Below are 14,378 nucleotides of genomic sequence, written 5' to 3' on the forward strand. Positions count from 1 at the left end.
ATCTTTCCCATTCCTCCCATATTCTTCCCCTCTCATCTTTCCCATTCCTCCCATATTCTTCCCCCCTCATCTTTCCCATTTCTCCAATATTCTTCCCCTCCCATCTTTCCCATTTCTCCCATATTCTTCCCCTCTCATCTTTCCCATTTCTCCCATATTCTTCCCCTCTCATCTTTCCCATTCCTCCCATATTCTTCCCCTCATCTTTCCCATTTCTCCCATATTCTTCCCCTCCCATCTTTCCCATTCCTCCCATATTCTTCCCCTCCCATCTTTCCAATTTCTCCCATATTCTTCCCCTCCCATATTTCCCATTTCTCCCATATTCTTCCCCTCCCATATTTCCCATTTCTCCCATATTCTTCCCCTCCCATCTTTCCCATTTCTCCCATGTTCTTCCTCTCTCATCTTTCCCATTCCTCCCATATTCTTCCCCTCATCTTTCCCATTTCTCCCATGTTATTCCCCTCTCATCTTTCCCATTCCTCCCATATTCTTCCCCTCATCTTTCCCATTTCTCCCATATTCTTCCCCTCCCATCTCTTCCCATTTCTCCCATATTCTTCCCCTCCCATCTCTTCCCATTTCTCCCATATTCTTCCCCTCCCATCTTTCCCATTTCTCCCATCTCATCTCATCATTCATCCCATGACGTTCCTCATCATTTTCCCAATTTTGTACTCGTCTCATTTTATCAGGCCCCCCACCCCATCTCCTCCTTCCTTACCCTAACTCAAATGTTAAAACTGTTGTCAATGGTAGTGTGCAGTGCAATGCTGAATTCGATTGCCGTCCAGCAGATTAGTGATTGCAGGTTTTCATCATACGACATCAACATTTTCACCAACTATGGTTTTTTTTTATTGCAAAGGGCAATCTGAGGTCTTTGATGGCTGCATGAACTCTACCTCGCCTTTTGGATGAGCTGTTGTGCTTTTGCATCTTAATCGGCTTTGCTGCCCTTCCACGGCCGATGACATGCACCACCCTGGCGGCGCAAGTGGTGATGGCGGGGGAGGCTTGCCGGAGCAGATTCCAAGTCCACGGCGTCCTATCCGCCGCTCTTCCTCCATGTCGGGGACGGAGTTGGAAGTGAAAGCAACCGCTGGGGTTGTTTTGGAACAACAACAACAACAACAACAACAACAACAACAGCAGCTGCTGCAACTGCAACGACAACAACTACAACGTTTCTGTGGGACACAAAGCCGTACACAGGGGCCTCCCTCGGTGCACCCTTCCTTGACAGCCTATCGCCTTCAGAACTTTATCCTGTCTGGAGGTGCTGCAGCTGTAGGGAGCGGACAGTTGAGTGGAGCTGTTCCGCAACACATTTCACTGTCAGGGTCCCAAATATCTTGTACATCTGCACTCGCGTTTGGGACTCCTGTCGTTACCACACAGGCCCGAAGCTTTGACCATACCTCCACAAGGACTTTTGTCCAGGTACCTGCCATACCTACTCCATTACAACAGCCCCCAGAAAGCTCCCCGGTCCACATATCTCCAGGTTTACAAAGAAACTTGGATCAAAGTGGTGGTTTGGCCACTGGTGTAGCACTCAGTCCAACTCGAGCAGTATATGCTGACCATGCAGGCTTGGCTACAAGGCAGGTCTCCTTGGGGTCATTGGTTGGTGGCCATTTTGCAGTTCATGGTAGTGGTGTAACAGGAACACAGTTGATGATGCCTGCTCGTGATTGGCGACCACAGCATTCCCAAAACCAAGCCAGTAGCACTGTCCACCATCTCGCTATACCAGGTGTTTCTGTAACTTTGTCTGCTCCACTTGCAGCACTTGCACGTCCAGTGGTTCCTTCTGCTGTTGTTTCTCCCCAGTTAGTCCAAAGCTACTCCCAGCTACCACCTATTATGACGCAGCTAGGGCAGCAACACCAGCATCAAGTTGCATCAAGTGACCATGTGCCAAGAAGTCCCAGGTCGGTACAGCATTCTCGCATAGCATGGCTACGAAAACCAGAAGAGGCAGTTCCAGCGGATCCTGAAGAGGCCCATTTGCGAAAAGATTTGTTCGAATGGTATATTGCGAAGCAGCAATGCATGAAGGAAAAGCGTCGTGAGAAGATGCTTGAGCTCTTCTTCTTGCAGCAGTGCGGAAATATGGCGGACTTTTCCGCATTCCGTCGGAGACCAAGCCAAGCTGTGCTCTTGTTCTTGCAGCAGAATGAGCCGGAGATAACTGCGTCGGAGACTACTGCTTGCCATGTCATCAATGATGAGGTCTGTTCAAATATTCATTTTCTCCTAGGTAACCTGTCCAAAACTTGTTAACACAAGTTAACATGGAGTAACTCCGTAGAGATCCATTATGTAGGACACTGCCAGAATAGAATGTCCACGTGATTGTAAACAAACTTTATTTTAACACACTGTGATACAAAAACCTGCAACTGAACTTGCATTTATTAGTAGCTGGTCCTTTGGCATCATTCTTGGCTTGCTAGCGAGGCTTTTTGCAGCATGGAATGCATTCGCTGAAGGAAGGTGGTGCCAAATTTCTGGAGCGACCCCTGCCTGGGAGAGACAGAGCGGACTGCAGCTTCTTTCTTGGGCACCAGTCCCTTCAGGAGTGCCATGAAATATTGTGTTTGTGTGTGTGATACCGTCTGTCTGTGTCCCACCCTGAAATACAGAAACGCTCCTTGGAGAGAAAAAAAAAATCATTCAACAAAGGTTGCTTCAAATTAATCCAAACATATGGGGAAATTGTAAAAAATAAAACAAAAATCGATTAAACCAAAAACTGAACCTGGGAGGTGTATAAGGCAACAGACACACTAATAATAAAACAGCTGTCTGTCTGTATCCCCTATTCCCCCACCCCATGAAACACGAAATGCCTTCAACTGTTCAAGTAATGAATGAGTTGATGCCTTCACCTGCTCAAGTAATGAATGAGTTGATGCCTTCACCTGCTCAAGTAATGCATGATTTAATGGCTACACCTGCCCAAGTAATGCATGATTTAATGCCTTCACCTGCTCAAGCAATGAATGATTTGATGCCTTCACCTGTTCAAGTAATGCATGATTTGATGCCTTCACCTGCTCAAGCAATGCATGATTTTATGCCTTCACCTTTTCAGGTAATGCATGCTTTGATGCCTTCTCTGGCACAAGTAATGCATGATTTGATGACTTCACCTGCTCAAGCAATGCATGAATTGATGTCTTCACCTGCTCAAGTAATGCATGATTTGATGCCTTCACCTACTCAAGTAATGCATGATTTGATGCCTTCACCTGCTCAAGTAATGCATGATTTGATGCCTTCACCTGCACAAGTAATGCATGATTTGATGCCTTCACCTGCACAATTAATGAATGAATTTATGGTTTCACCTGCTCAAGTAATGCATGATTTGATGCCTTCACCTGCACAAGTAATGCATGATTTGATGCTTTTACCTGCTCAAGTATTTGATGCCTTCACCTGCTCAAGCAATGCATGACCTGATGCCTTCACCTGCTCAAGCAATGCATGACCTGATGCCTTCACCTGCACAAGTAATGCATGATTTGATGCCTTCACCTGTTCAAGTAATGCATGATTTAATGCCTTCACCGGCTCCAGTAATGAATGATTTGATGCCTTCACCTGTTCAAGTAATGCATGATTTGATGCCTTCACCTGCACAAGTAATGCATGATTTAATGCCTTCACCGGCTCCAGTAATGAATGATTTGATGCCTTCACCTGTTCAAGTAATGCATGATTTGATGCTTTCACCTGTTCAAGTAATGAATGATTTGATGCCTTCACCGGCTCCAGTAATGAATGATTTGATGTCTTCACCTGTTCAAGTAATGAATGATTTGACTCCTTCACCTGTTCAAGTAATGAATGATTTGATGCCTTCACCTGTTCAAGTAATGAATGATTTGACTTTATCTGTTCAAGTAATGAATGATTTGATGCCTTCGCCTGCTCAAGTAATGCATGATTTGATGCCTTCACCTGCTCAAGTAATGCATGATTTGATGCCTTCACCTGTTCAAGTAATGCATGATTTGATGCCTTCACCTGCACAAGTAATGCATGATTTGATGCCTTCACCTGCTCAAGTAATGCATGATTTGATGCCTTCACCTGTTCAAGTAATGCATGATTTAATGCCTTCACCGGCTCCAGTAATGAATGATTTGACTCCTTCACCTGTTCAAGTAATGAATGATTTGACTCCTTCACCTGTTCAAGTAATGAATGATTTGACTCCTTCACCTGTTCAAGTAATGAATGATTTGACGCCTTCACCTGCTCAAGTAATGCATGATTTGACTCCTTCACCTGTTCAAGTAATGATTGATTTGATGCCTTCACCTGCTCAAGTAATGCATGATTTGATGCCTTCACCTGCTCAAGTAATGCATGATTTGATGCCTTCACCTGCACAAGTAATGCATGATTTGATGCCTTCACCTGCACAATTAATGAATGAATTTATGCTTTCACCTGCTCAAGTAATGCATGATTTGATGCTTTTGCCTGCTCAAGTATTTGATGCCTTCACCTGCTCAAGCAATGCATGACCTGATGCCTCCACCTGCTCAAACAATGCATGACCTGATGCCTCCACCTGCTCAAGCAATGCATGACCTGATGCCTTCACCTGCACAAGTAATGCATGATTTGATGCCTTCACCTGCACAAGTAATGCACGATTTGATGCCTTCACCTGTTCAAGTAATGCATGATTTTATGCCTTCACCTGCACAAGTAATGCATGATTTAATGCCTTCACCGGCTCCAGTAATGAATGATTTGATGCCTTCACCTGTTCAAGTAATGCATGATTTTATGCCTTCACCTGCACAAGTAATGCATGATTTAATGCCTTCACCGGCTCCAGTAATGAATGATTTGATGCCTTCACCTGTTCAAGTAATGCATGATTTAATGCCTTCACGGGCTCCAGTAATGCATGATTTGATGCCTTCACCTGCACAATCAATGAATGAATTTATGCTTTCACCTGCACAAGTAATGAATGATTTGACTCTGTCACCTGTTCAAGTAATGATTGATGCCAAAGGATTTGTTGCCAGGTACTTGTGTATGAATCCATTTGATTATGTTCAGATCACAGGTTGGTTAAAGTCTAATTTGTTTACAATGAGGTTGTTCTTTGTATTCTGGCAAGGCACTAGTTTATTACTGGTTGGCAGGGCTACACAGAAGCTGAATTTAAATGTTTTATCATTCATTCATTCATTCATTCATTCATACACTGCTCTTCATTTAATGAAAATCTCGAAGCGATTTGAAAAGAAAAGTAAAAACGAGTCCGAAATTAAGAAAAAGCAACTGTAAAAAGTGAATACTTTAAAAGCGATTTGTAAATTGTGAATGATGAAACAAGTCCGAGCGTTGCACGGTCTTAGAGCATTCTTCAGTTGTACTCCATCAACGAAAGTCTTCAGCTTGGTGCAGCGGACAACCCAAAAAAATAAATCCCAGTGCTGGATCATAGATAGCTTCCCTGCAGATTAGCGTGTAAGGTGTACTCAGGTCACACATGTAGACAGGAACCAGTTTTTTTTTTTTATCCCCACGCTTTTGACAAAACGGGGGATATTGTAATCTGCTCTGTCCGTCCTTTCCGCTATTTCCTCATTAATGGTTGTGCAGAAATTCTCCAGACTTGGTCTTTATGATGACCACATGGCATGAAGGTGCACCATCAGTTTTGGCCCGCCCCCCCTTGAGGTGGGATCAAAAGGTCAAATACACACAAAAAAATGCAATTACAGGCATTACATTTTTTTTGATGAAACTATATGTATACAATCAGCATTGGGGGATGCATGGAATATGTAACGATTTTAATGTATTTGACCCCTGGTTCATGCCCCAGTGGGTGGGGATTTAGGGTCATGGGCCAAAACAGAATTTTTTTTTTAACTCAAAATTTTATATTGGGTCTATCATTCATGGTGGAACATTTTGCCATCTTTCAACTTTGCTTTCGGTGGTAAGCGTAGGGATTTGTGATGGCTTTCCATCGACTTCACCCCAGTTGATAACTTTAAAGGTTTATGAACAATTCTTTTTTTAATTGTATATGTTGATGTACTAGAAGGTGTTGGGTGTTGGGCTAGAAACACTGGTGTTGGGCTAGCGGCTAGGGTGCCAGCTTAGGATCCCAGGATCCTGGGTTCGAATCCCGGTCGATCGCTGAATTAACGCCAGGGGGGTTGACTCAGCCTGTCATCCTTCCGAGGTCGGCTAATTGAGTACCAATTCACTGGTAATTCCCTGTTTGTCGGAAAAGGCGACAAAAAGGGTTGACGGCAGGAAGGGCATCCGGCCGTAAAACATTGCTTCAAAAAGGGGACCAAAAAAAAACAACAACCACGGTCCCCGAAAAAGGCCAACCCCCGCTCTGCGGGGAAAAATGGCCTCTAAATGTGGTTATTTTATTTTATATATATGTTGATGTACTAGAAGGCACAATGAGTTCCACTTTGGACAGTTTCATGTTTTACCAATGCATGGTGTAATGCATCTGGAGGTTCATTTGCGTACGAGCTTTTCCGATGATGCTTTGTCCTTTCTGCGTTGTTTAGGTAAAGGTCATGACGGGGAAAGATGGTCAGGCGGTGACGCCTGTTGCCATTGCTACTCAGCTACCTCCCAGTGTCACGGCTGCATTCATGCAGCCGACGCATGGACAGCAGGGTGATGCAGAATCATACAAGCGACAACAGGTCAGCGTGACAGGTGAGCGCTTGTCCCCTTTTGGCTTGGGAGTCTTTAAGAGTACAACAAGTTATTGGAATTTGTGGTTAATTGTGTATTTTCTTTTCCTCCCTCCGGATTACTTTTTTATCTACAATTTTATTTACTTTTGTTATTACTTTTTTATTTTGGCACATTGGCTTATGGCAGACATCGGCCTCAAGAGGGTGCGGATGGAGGGGGGCAGACATGGCATGGTGTTCCAGCATGCACCAGGCCCCCTCACCATGTCCCAACTTCCACTCACCCCCCTCTCTCCAATCTCAGGTGGTTCAGGTACACGGTTGTGGCCGTTTTCACCTGGGCTGCCCATCGTTTTGCATGCCGTTGTCATTTGCTCCTCACTTGATGTGATTTAGTGGTTCATTTGAGTTTTTTTTTTTTTGTTTGTTTTTTTATAAACGTAATCCAATTTTGCATTCTTTTTCACGTTTTTATTTATTTTTAAACCTGTTTTTTTCATTATTCATTCCAGGCTTGAAGATGTTTGGTCTTCATCAACATTCGTTTACCTTTGTTCTTTCTTCGTGTTCTTTTATTTATTTATTTTTTCATTGTTTCTCTTTTGTTGGTTTACAGGCCTGTTTTGCAGATGCTCACTCATACCATGTTGCACCACAAATGACTTTCCAGCAGAATGATGTCTTGACTTTAACTCTTTCCCCCGCCCCCCATCTGCCTCTCCCCGAAGGCTGTCTCACCATGGTCCACTCATCTGGCATTCCGACCTCGCTAAAGCCTGAGCTACAACAACAGCCTTCCACGTGCCTGCTTCCTTCTTATCCCTCCACTCCCTTGCCTTCGCCTTTTGTTTCGACCTTTCCTGTCGTGGGCTCACCCGTTACGCCATCTGTCATGTTGCCCTCTCCCCTTGCTTCGGCTCAGCTCGTTCAGGTGGCAGAGGCCACGGTTTCCAGCTCGTGGACAATTCTCGCTCAGAATCGAATGCAGCAGCAGCAACAGCAGGCAAGATGGTTTAACCTCTCCTTTGTGATTACTCGAAACAACACAAGCAGGCCGATCAAACAGAACGATCAATATGTTTCCATTTTGTGTACAGGTCTATTGGTTCTCGAAGGACCTAAATAATTTGGCACCTCGGGTTATACACTGACTCGCAAATCATCCTCCAGCCCCTGTTTTACCGATGTGTACAGCGATTCACAGGTATGAAGCTCTATCATACAGAAACCGTTACAACCTGTTCCAAGGCAAGGCATTTTGATTAGGCCGAAACAAAATGGCAGATTAAGACCCCTGCGAGGTGAACGTGGGCTGACCATGGGTAAGCCTGCTTTTGGTTGCAATTTAATAAGCATGTTAAGTATCTTTAAAAGGGGTGTTTAAATTTATTCAAACACTCGGTTTTCATTTGACAGCAGCCTGTCATCCTTCCGAGGTCGGCTAATTGAGTACCAGTTCACTGGTAATTCCCTGTTTGTCGTTAAAGGCGGCAAAAAGGGTTGGCGTCAGGAAGGGCATCCGGCCGTAAAACATTGCTTCAAAAAGGGGACCAAAAAAAACAACAACAACCACGGTTCCCGAAAAAGGCCAACCCCCGCTCTGCGGGGGAAAATGGCCTCTAAAGGTGGTTTTTTTTTGGTTTTTTTTATACTCGGTTTTCATTTATGCACTTCAATGGAGAACCCTTAGTATGCCTGAAAAGTTTCAGGCTGCTTGGTTTCATGGTTTTGGAGTTATGAAGGAGACACACGCACACACAAACATAAAATTATGTGGTACTCGCCGAAAGCACCCGGCGTTGCCCGGGTTCTTATTGAATGAATTTACTACTATAATTCAATATAATAATCTCAATATAATAATAATATAATAATATAATAATATAATATTCAATATAATAATTTACTACTATAATATAATAATCGCTGAATTAACACCAGGGGGGTTGACTCAGCCTGTCATCCTTCCGAGGTCGGCTAATTGAGTACCAGTTCACTGGTAATTCCCTGCTTGTCGTTAAAGGCGGCAAAAAGGGTTGGCGTCAGGAAGGGCATCCGGCCGTAAAACATTGCTTCAAAAAGGGGACCGAAAAACAACAACAACCACGGTTCCCGAAAAAGGCCAACCCCCGCTTTGCGGGGAAAAATGGCCTCTAAAGGTGGTTATATTATATTATAATTCAGCTTTGACTCGCGGCCGTAGAAGATTGACTACTATAATTCAGCTCAGCTTTTCATTGCGAAATGGGCCCAGCCCGGCCGAGGCGGCCTGGACCCGCCTCGCCACCTAGCCTATAACCTTCCCGGGGCTTGTCCCGACATTTTTAGTTCTTTTTGAATGAATTTACTACTATAATTCAGCTTTGACTCGCGGCCGTAGAAGATTGACTACTATAATTCAGCTCAGCTTTTCATTGCGAAATGGGCCCAGCCCGGCCAAGGCGGCCTGGACCCGCCTCGCCACCTAGCCTATAACCTTCCCGGGGCTTGTCCCGACATTTTTAGTTCTTTTTGAATGAATTTACTACTATAATTCAGCTTTGACTCGCGGCCGTAGAAGATTGACTACTATAATTCAGCTCAGCTTTTAATTGCGAAATGGGCCCAGCCCGGCCGAGGTGGCCTCGACCGGCCTCGCCACCTAGCCTGTAACCTTCCCGGGGCCCGTCCCGACATTTTTTGTGTTAGAGGTTTCCTCCTATCTTTCACCGTTCAGGAGATAGCGCGTGCAGACAAACAAACAAACAAACAAAAACTTTCTTTTATATATATATAGATATAGGGTGCCAGTGCTGAAGTGATCATATATGTTGAAGATTAAAGGACATTGCGGATGTTGATGCAATACAACAACAACAACAACAACAACAACATGCATTTTAAGGCCATTTTCCCTGCTAGAGCGGGGGTTAGCCTTGCGGTCCCTATGACAATCTTCTCCATTTTGCCCTATTTTCTGCATCGCTCCTTGTTAACCCCCTTGCCCGCATTGTGATATTGTGATGCAATAAAGTTGGATATTTATTCATTTGACAAGTGAACTGTTTAATTTAAAAAAAATTCACAAAAGCACAAGTTTAGCTTTTCTTTTTCAGTTGAAAGTAAAGGGGAGGTGTAGGAATCAGAGCTGTTCTGAATGACCTGACAATGAAGGGAATATGAGTCAACCACAATGAGTGGACTAGTATCACATGTAGACCAGACCAGGTAGGGCAGTTGTATTATCCCTCCCTAAATGGCATTAATGAGCCGACAGTCTGATTTGTACCTGGCAATTCAGAGACTAGCTCGACTTCCTCAAAATTTGAAACCACAAGCTCTGGTATCCCACTCTATTGTCTTCATGACCCTTAACTAACCTAATGCATATGGTTTTGTTATTTCAAAAGACTTTTGTTTCAAAGCGGCATCTGCACATCTACGCATGTGGGAAAGTTAAACGAAAAGACTAATTGTGTGTTAGTTCAGTATGTGGTATGGAGTACAGGCATTCCTCGCCATACGAACTCGAGGCGTTCCACGAAAGTAGTGTGTATAGCGAAAAATATATTCCCATAGGCATCGTGTTATATATCGAAGAAGCATTCCTGGGGAGCTGATGTTCCGACATCTTGCACAACCAAACATAACCTAACTAAATACAAAATACCGAATAACTCGGTAAATCAATAAATAACATAACTAAATAAATCGGTAAATTGAGCAGATCCATAGGGAGGAGGAAGTTCCTCCTGAGGAATTGCCCCGCTGAGTGCGGTGAGAAAAGCGGCACCATTGTTATGATGTTGCTGGTACCCAGAGTATCCCAGGAAGTGACGCCACTTCCTCCAAGCTCAGTGGCTGTGTTAAGTGTTTGTCTCGTGTTTGCGTGTCAGCTCCATTATGAGCCTTAGATATTGCATATGAAGACAAAATGTATAATTTAAATTAATATAAAAAAAAATCAATTTAATGGCACCCCACTGATTTAATAGATGTTAATTTGCAATACAGTGAGTTATATTATGTTCATACCCATCGCTTTACAATGGAAGAATCCCCTTCCATTCTCACCGTCGTAGTGCAACACAAATGCTACTCCTTTAGATGTGGTGGTGGAAAAAATAATAAAACGTATCAGCGAAAATGTGTCCCGATAGTGCAGGGGTTCTTAACCTTTGTGCGTATACGTACGCGCATACGCGAACAAAATATTGTGTGTGGTTTGTACCTTTGTTAGGTTCCTAAAAATGGGCAACAACAAATAATGGGCTTATTTATGACCCCCGGAAAACCCCAAATGACCCCCCATAGGGGTCACGATATACTATAGTAGAGTGAAAAGAGTTTGTTACTTTATTCATTGTGTATCAGCGAAAATATGTTGACCGGAAGTGCATATAGCAAGAAGTGCCTCTATGTAAAAATTCGGATTACTGATAAATTTACTTTTTAGGTCATTTCATCTCGATTCTGGAAGATTGGTTGTGATGTCCGGATGTCTGTCCGTCCATTAATTATTTTTGCTATTTTTGCTACTTCTCCTTTATCACCCGGATGATTGTTCTGAAACTTGACACATGAAAACAAGACAGTATCTCGCACAATCGCTCTGGCTTCCATTTTTAGATTTTGGGTCATGGAGGATCTTAAGGGGCACTATTCCATGAAACTTCGGATCCCTACTCATTCCTTATTTACCAACCGATTGCTCCGAAACCCGATACAGCCCTTTTACTTGATGGCCCACACAATATTGCTCGGGCTTCCATTTTCTGATTTCGGTTCATGGGGGCTCCCGGGATGGGGGGTGGGTGGGCAGATCAGCAGAAGCAGAAGAGTACAACCTCAAGAGATGTCAGTCAGCCCATTCGTGGCTATTTTGTGGTTTCTATCCTTCTTAAATGTCTTTGTGACTTTTATCGTGCCCTGTATGGTTTGTCTTGGTCTTTGTTTTATTTAAAAAAAAAAAAAATTTTTTGTCTTTTATTTATTACTTTTAAACATTTTATTGATTTGCAACTTTTATTCTTAGAATTCCCCAATGGTGGTGGTTGACCTATATACCACACAGCATTGCAATTATTGTTTACTATTTTCTTTTGCATTGTTTTTATTTAATGTAAGCTCATTGACAAACTTTATTTTATAAATCGAAAGGACTACAAAGTTTCCGCAATTGAATTTTGAAAATTTTAGCCAAAATTATCATCTTTTGGCATTCAGGTTCCACGCATACAGTCTATGCCTCAACACTCACTTTGAGACTGCTACACTGCTTGGCTATCTGAAGAGTACAATAATCCATTAATGGACATCGATCACGCTTAAGGGTGTAGTACTGGTGAACAGGTGATTTTTTTTTGTTTTTTTGTTTTTTTGTAAAGCTGAACAGTTTCCTTATAGTCTTATAAACAAGAATCATGCTATTCGAGGTCATAGAAGTACCCCTAATTATTGAAAAATTCAAATTTCAATTCAATTCAATATAATATTTTGCATGAAATTTGTTATAACTTGGGAAATGCATCATTCTTTTGGGCTGAAATTTGGACAGGATATTCAGAATATCACTTCCTTTAAAATGATGAAGGCTTTTGTTTATAGGAGTAGCCATTGTGGATTTATTGAAGGACAACCAAGTTTTATCTGGTAATTGGCATAATTAGCTAATTAGTGAACATTTGACATAATTTCACAAAATCCTCATCAGGTAGTAGAGTATAATACACATGTATAATACATGTACCAAGTTTTGTGTGAAAAGAATGATAGGTGACATGGAAGATATAAGTAGAAATGTGTTCTTTGTTTTTCCTTGTTTTTTATTGACGGTCTAATTTATGCAAATTATATGCATGTAATATGACAAAGAAGCGTTGAAACTGGTCTGAGTTAAAGCCAAGATTATATCTTTCAAGAAAAACTGAAAATTAGATATTAACTTGACTTTGTTTTTGTGTAAAGGCCTCTCAAAGGTACCTATGTAGTTTTCTCAATTTTTCACCAGTACCACACCCTTAATGTCTTAACCATCATTGCTTAAAGAGTAGTGTGGTGGGTTTTTTGTGGCTGTTGAAGCAACATCTGCTATTTGTGACTTTCTACAAATTAATCCATAATGGTCATGAAAATTAGCATTAAAAGGCTAAGGCTTAAATTAAAAGCCATTAGCAAGGCTAACCCCCGCTCTAGCAGGGAAAATGGCCTTAAAATGCATGTTGTTGTTGTTGTTGGTCATGAAAATCCTCCAAGGGCATAATGACGTTAGAAACTTAAATATAATGACTATTTGGGATTGATGTCGCAGCAGCAATCATGTTACACAAACGTTGTCATACTCATTCTCCAGGCATGTAGGGCAGCATAAATCTTATGATGTTCACAGTGGTAATGAATAGAGGATTGTTACATTTTTCTCTTACAAATGCATTGTCCCTTTTCCTATTTGGTGGCATTGTAGTCATTTTAATATCTAAGGGCTGATGGGATGACCTCGAGGTAGGCACACTCACCTCTAACCTGCATAGCTAGCCTGGGTTTGATTCCTGACCCAGTTATAAACTCTCAGCCCGCTGTTTCACAAACAGGGCGTTTCATCGATGTGCTGGCCCTCGGATGGGCGTTAAACATTTGTTAGTGGATGTTAAAGCTCCCATGGTGTCCTTCGCGAAGGGTAGGCAAGCTATCGCTGGCACCATGGCCAAATACGAAATTCCTGCCCTAACTAGTCGAATTTCAGGCCAAGCTTCCCCCGGTCAAGCTTCCCCCTGCAGGGTGCAGCCCGAAGTGGAGATCGGTTTGAGGTTTGGGACATGGAATGTAGGGACAATGACAGGGAGATCAGGAGAAGTGGTGGAAGTATTGGTCAGAAGAAGAGTGGACATATGTTGTGTGCAAGAGACGAGATGGAAGGGAAGTGGTGTGAGAATGGTGAAGGGTAGGCAGGGACAGAAATACAAGTTTGTGTGGCAAGGGTGCCCGGAGGGCGTGAATGGTGTTGGTGTCCTGTTTTCTGAGGAGTTTGTAGACAGTGTGGTGAGTGTGACTAGAGTGAGTGATAGGTTGATGATGGTGAAAATGATGATTGGAAAGCTCTTGGTGAACGTCATCTCGGGATATGCTCCGCAGGTTGGTCGAAGCAATGAAGAGAAGGACAAGTTCTGGTGTGCAATAGAGAAGCTGATGGAAAACGTGAAAGATGAAGAGGTTGTTGTGGTGGGAGGAGACCTGAATGGACATGTGGGAAGGAGTATGGATGGTTTTGAGGGAGTTCATGGGGGTTACGGATATGGTGTGAGAAATGGAGAAGGTGAAAGGATTTTGGAGTTTGCTGATGGAGCTGATTTGTTGATTTGTAATACTCAGTTCCAGAAAGAGGATAATAAGCTTGTTACATACACGTCAGGTGGGTCGACGACAACCGTTGACTACCTGATGGTGCGTAGGCGAGATAGGGGGCATCTCCGGGACACAAAGGTGATCCCGGGGGAGGAGGCTGTTTCACAGCACCATTTGGTTGTCTGCGACATAAAAATGAAAGGTGCGAGGAGAGCTCGGCGGGTGAAGTACCAACCAAGAATGAAGGTGTGGAGGTTGAAAGAGGTGACAGTAAGGGAGGCATTAAAAGAGAGGCTGAGTAGGGTAGAGGATGATGTGGTTGAGCTTGAAAGTGGT

At 43.0% G+C, this 14,378-nt stretch overlaps 1 protein-coding gene across 5 annotated transcripts in view; it reads left to right on the forward strand.

Moving 5' to 3' along the window:
- The window catches only part of EP400 (E1A binding protein p400), a 183,550-nt gene that overhangs the window by 2,991 nt on the left and 166,181 nt on the right, over positions 1-14,378 (forward strand). For 3 of the 5 annotated variants that reach the window (XM_078768379.1, XM_078768380.1, XM_078768381.1), the window contains exons 2-6: positions 872-2,241; positions 3,107-3,205; positions 4,516-4,638; positions 6,588-6,741; positions 7,451-7,725. In XM_078768379.1, the coding sequence (XP_078624505.1) occupies positions 979-2,241; positions 3,107-3,205; positions 4,516-4,638; positions 6,588-6,741; positions 7,451-7,725 (1,914 nt within the window). In that variant the 5' untranslated portion in view covers positions 872-978. Of the gene's footprint in view, positions 1-871; positions 2,242-3,106; positions 3,206-4,515; positions 4,639-6,587; positions 6,742-6,762; positions 7,027-7,450; positions 7,726-14,378 lie in introns of those variants that run through there. The other 2 variants (XM_068136243.2, XM_068136245.2) reach the window with 2 other exon arrangements.

Source organism: Myxine glutinosa, chromosome 14 (genome assembly GCF_964187855.1).
Source record: "Myxine glutinosa chromosome 14, kmMyxGlut1.1, whole genome shotgun sequence".
Lineage (NCBI taxonomy): Eukaryota > Metazoa > Chordata > Myxini > Myxiniformes > Myxinidae > Myxine > Myxine glutinosa.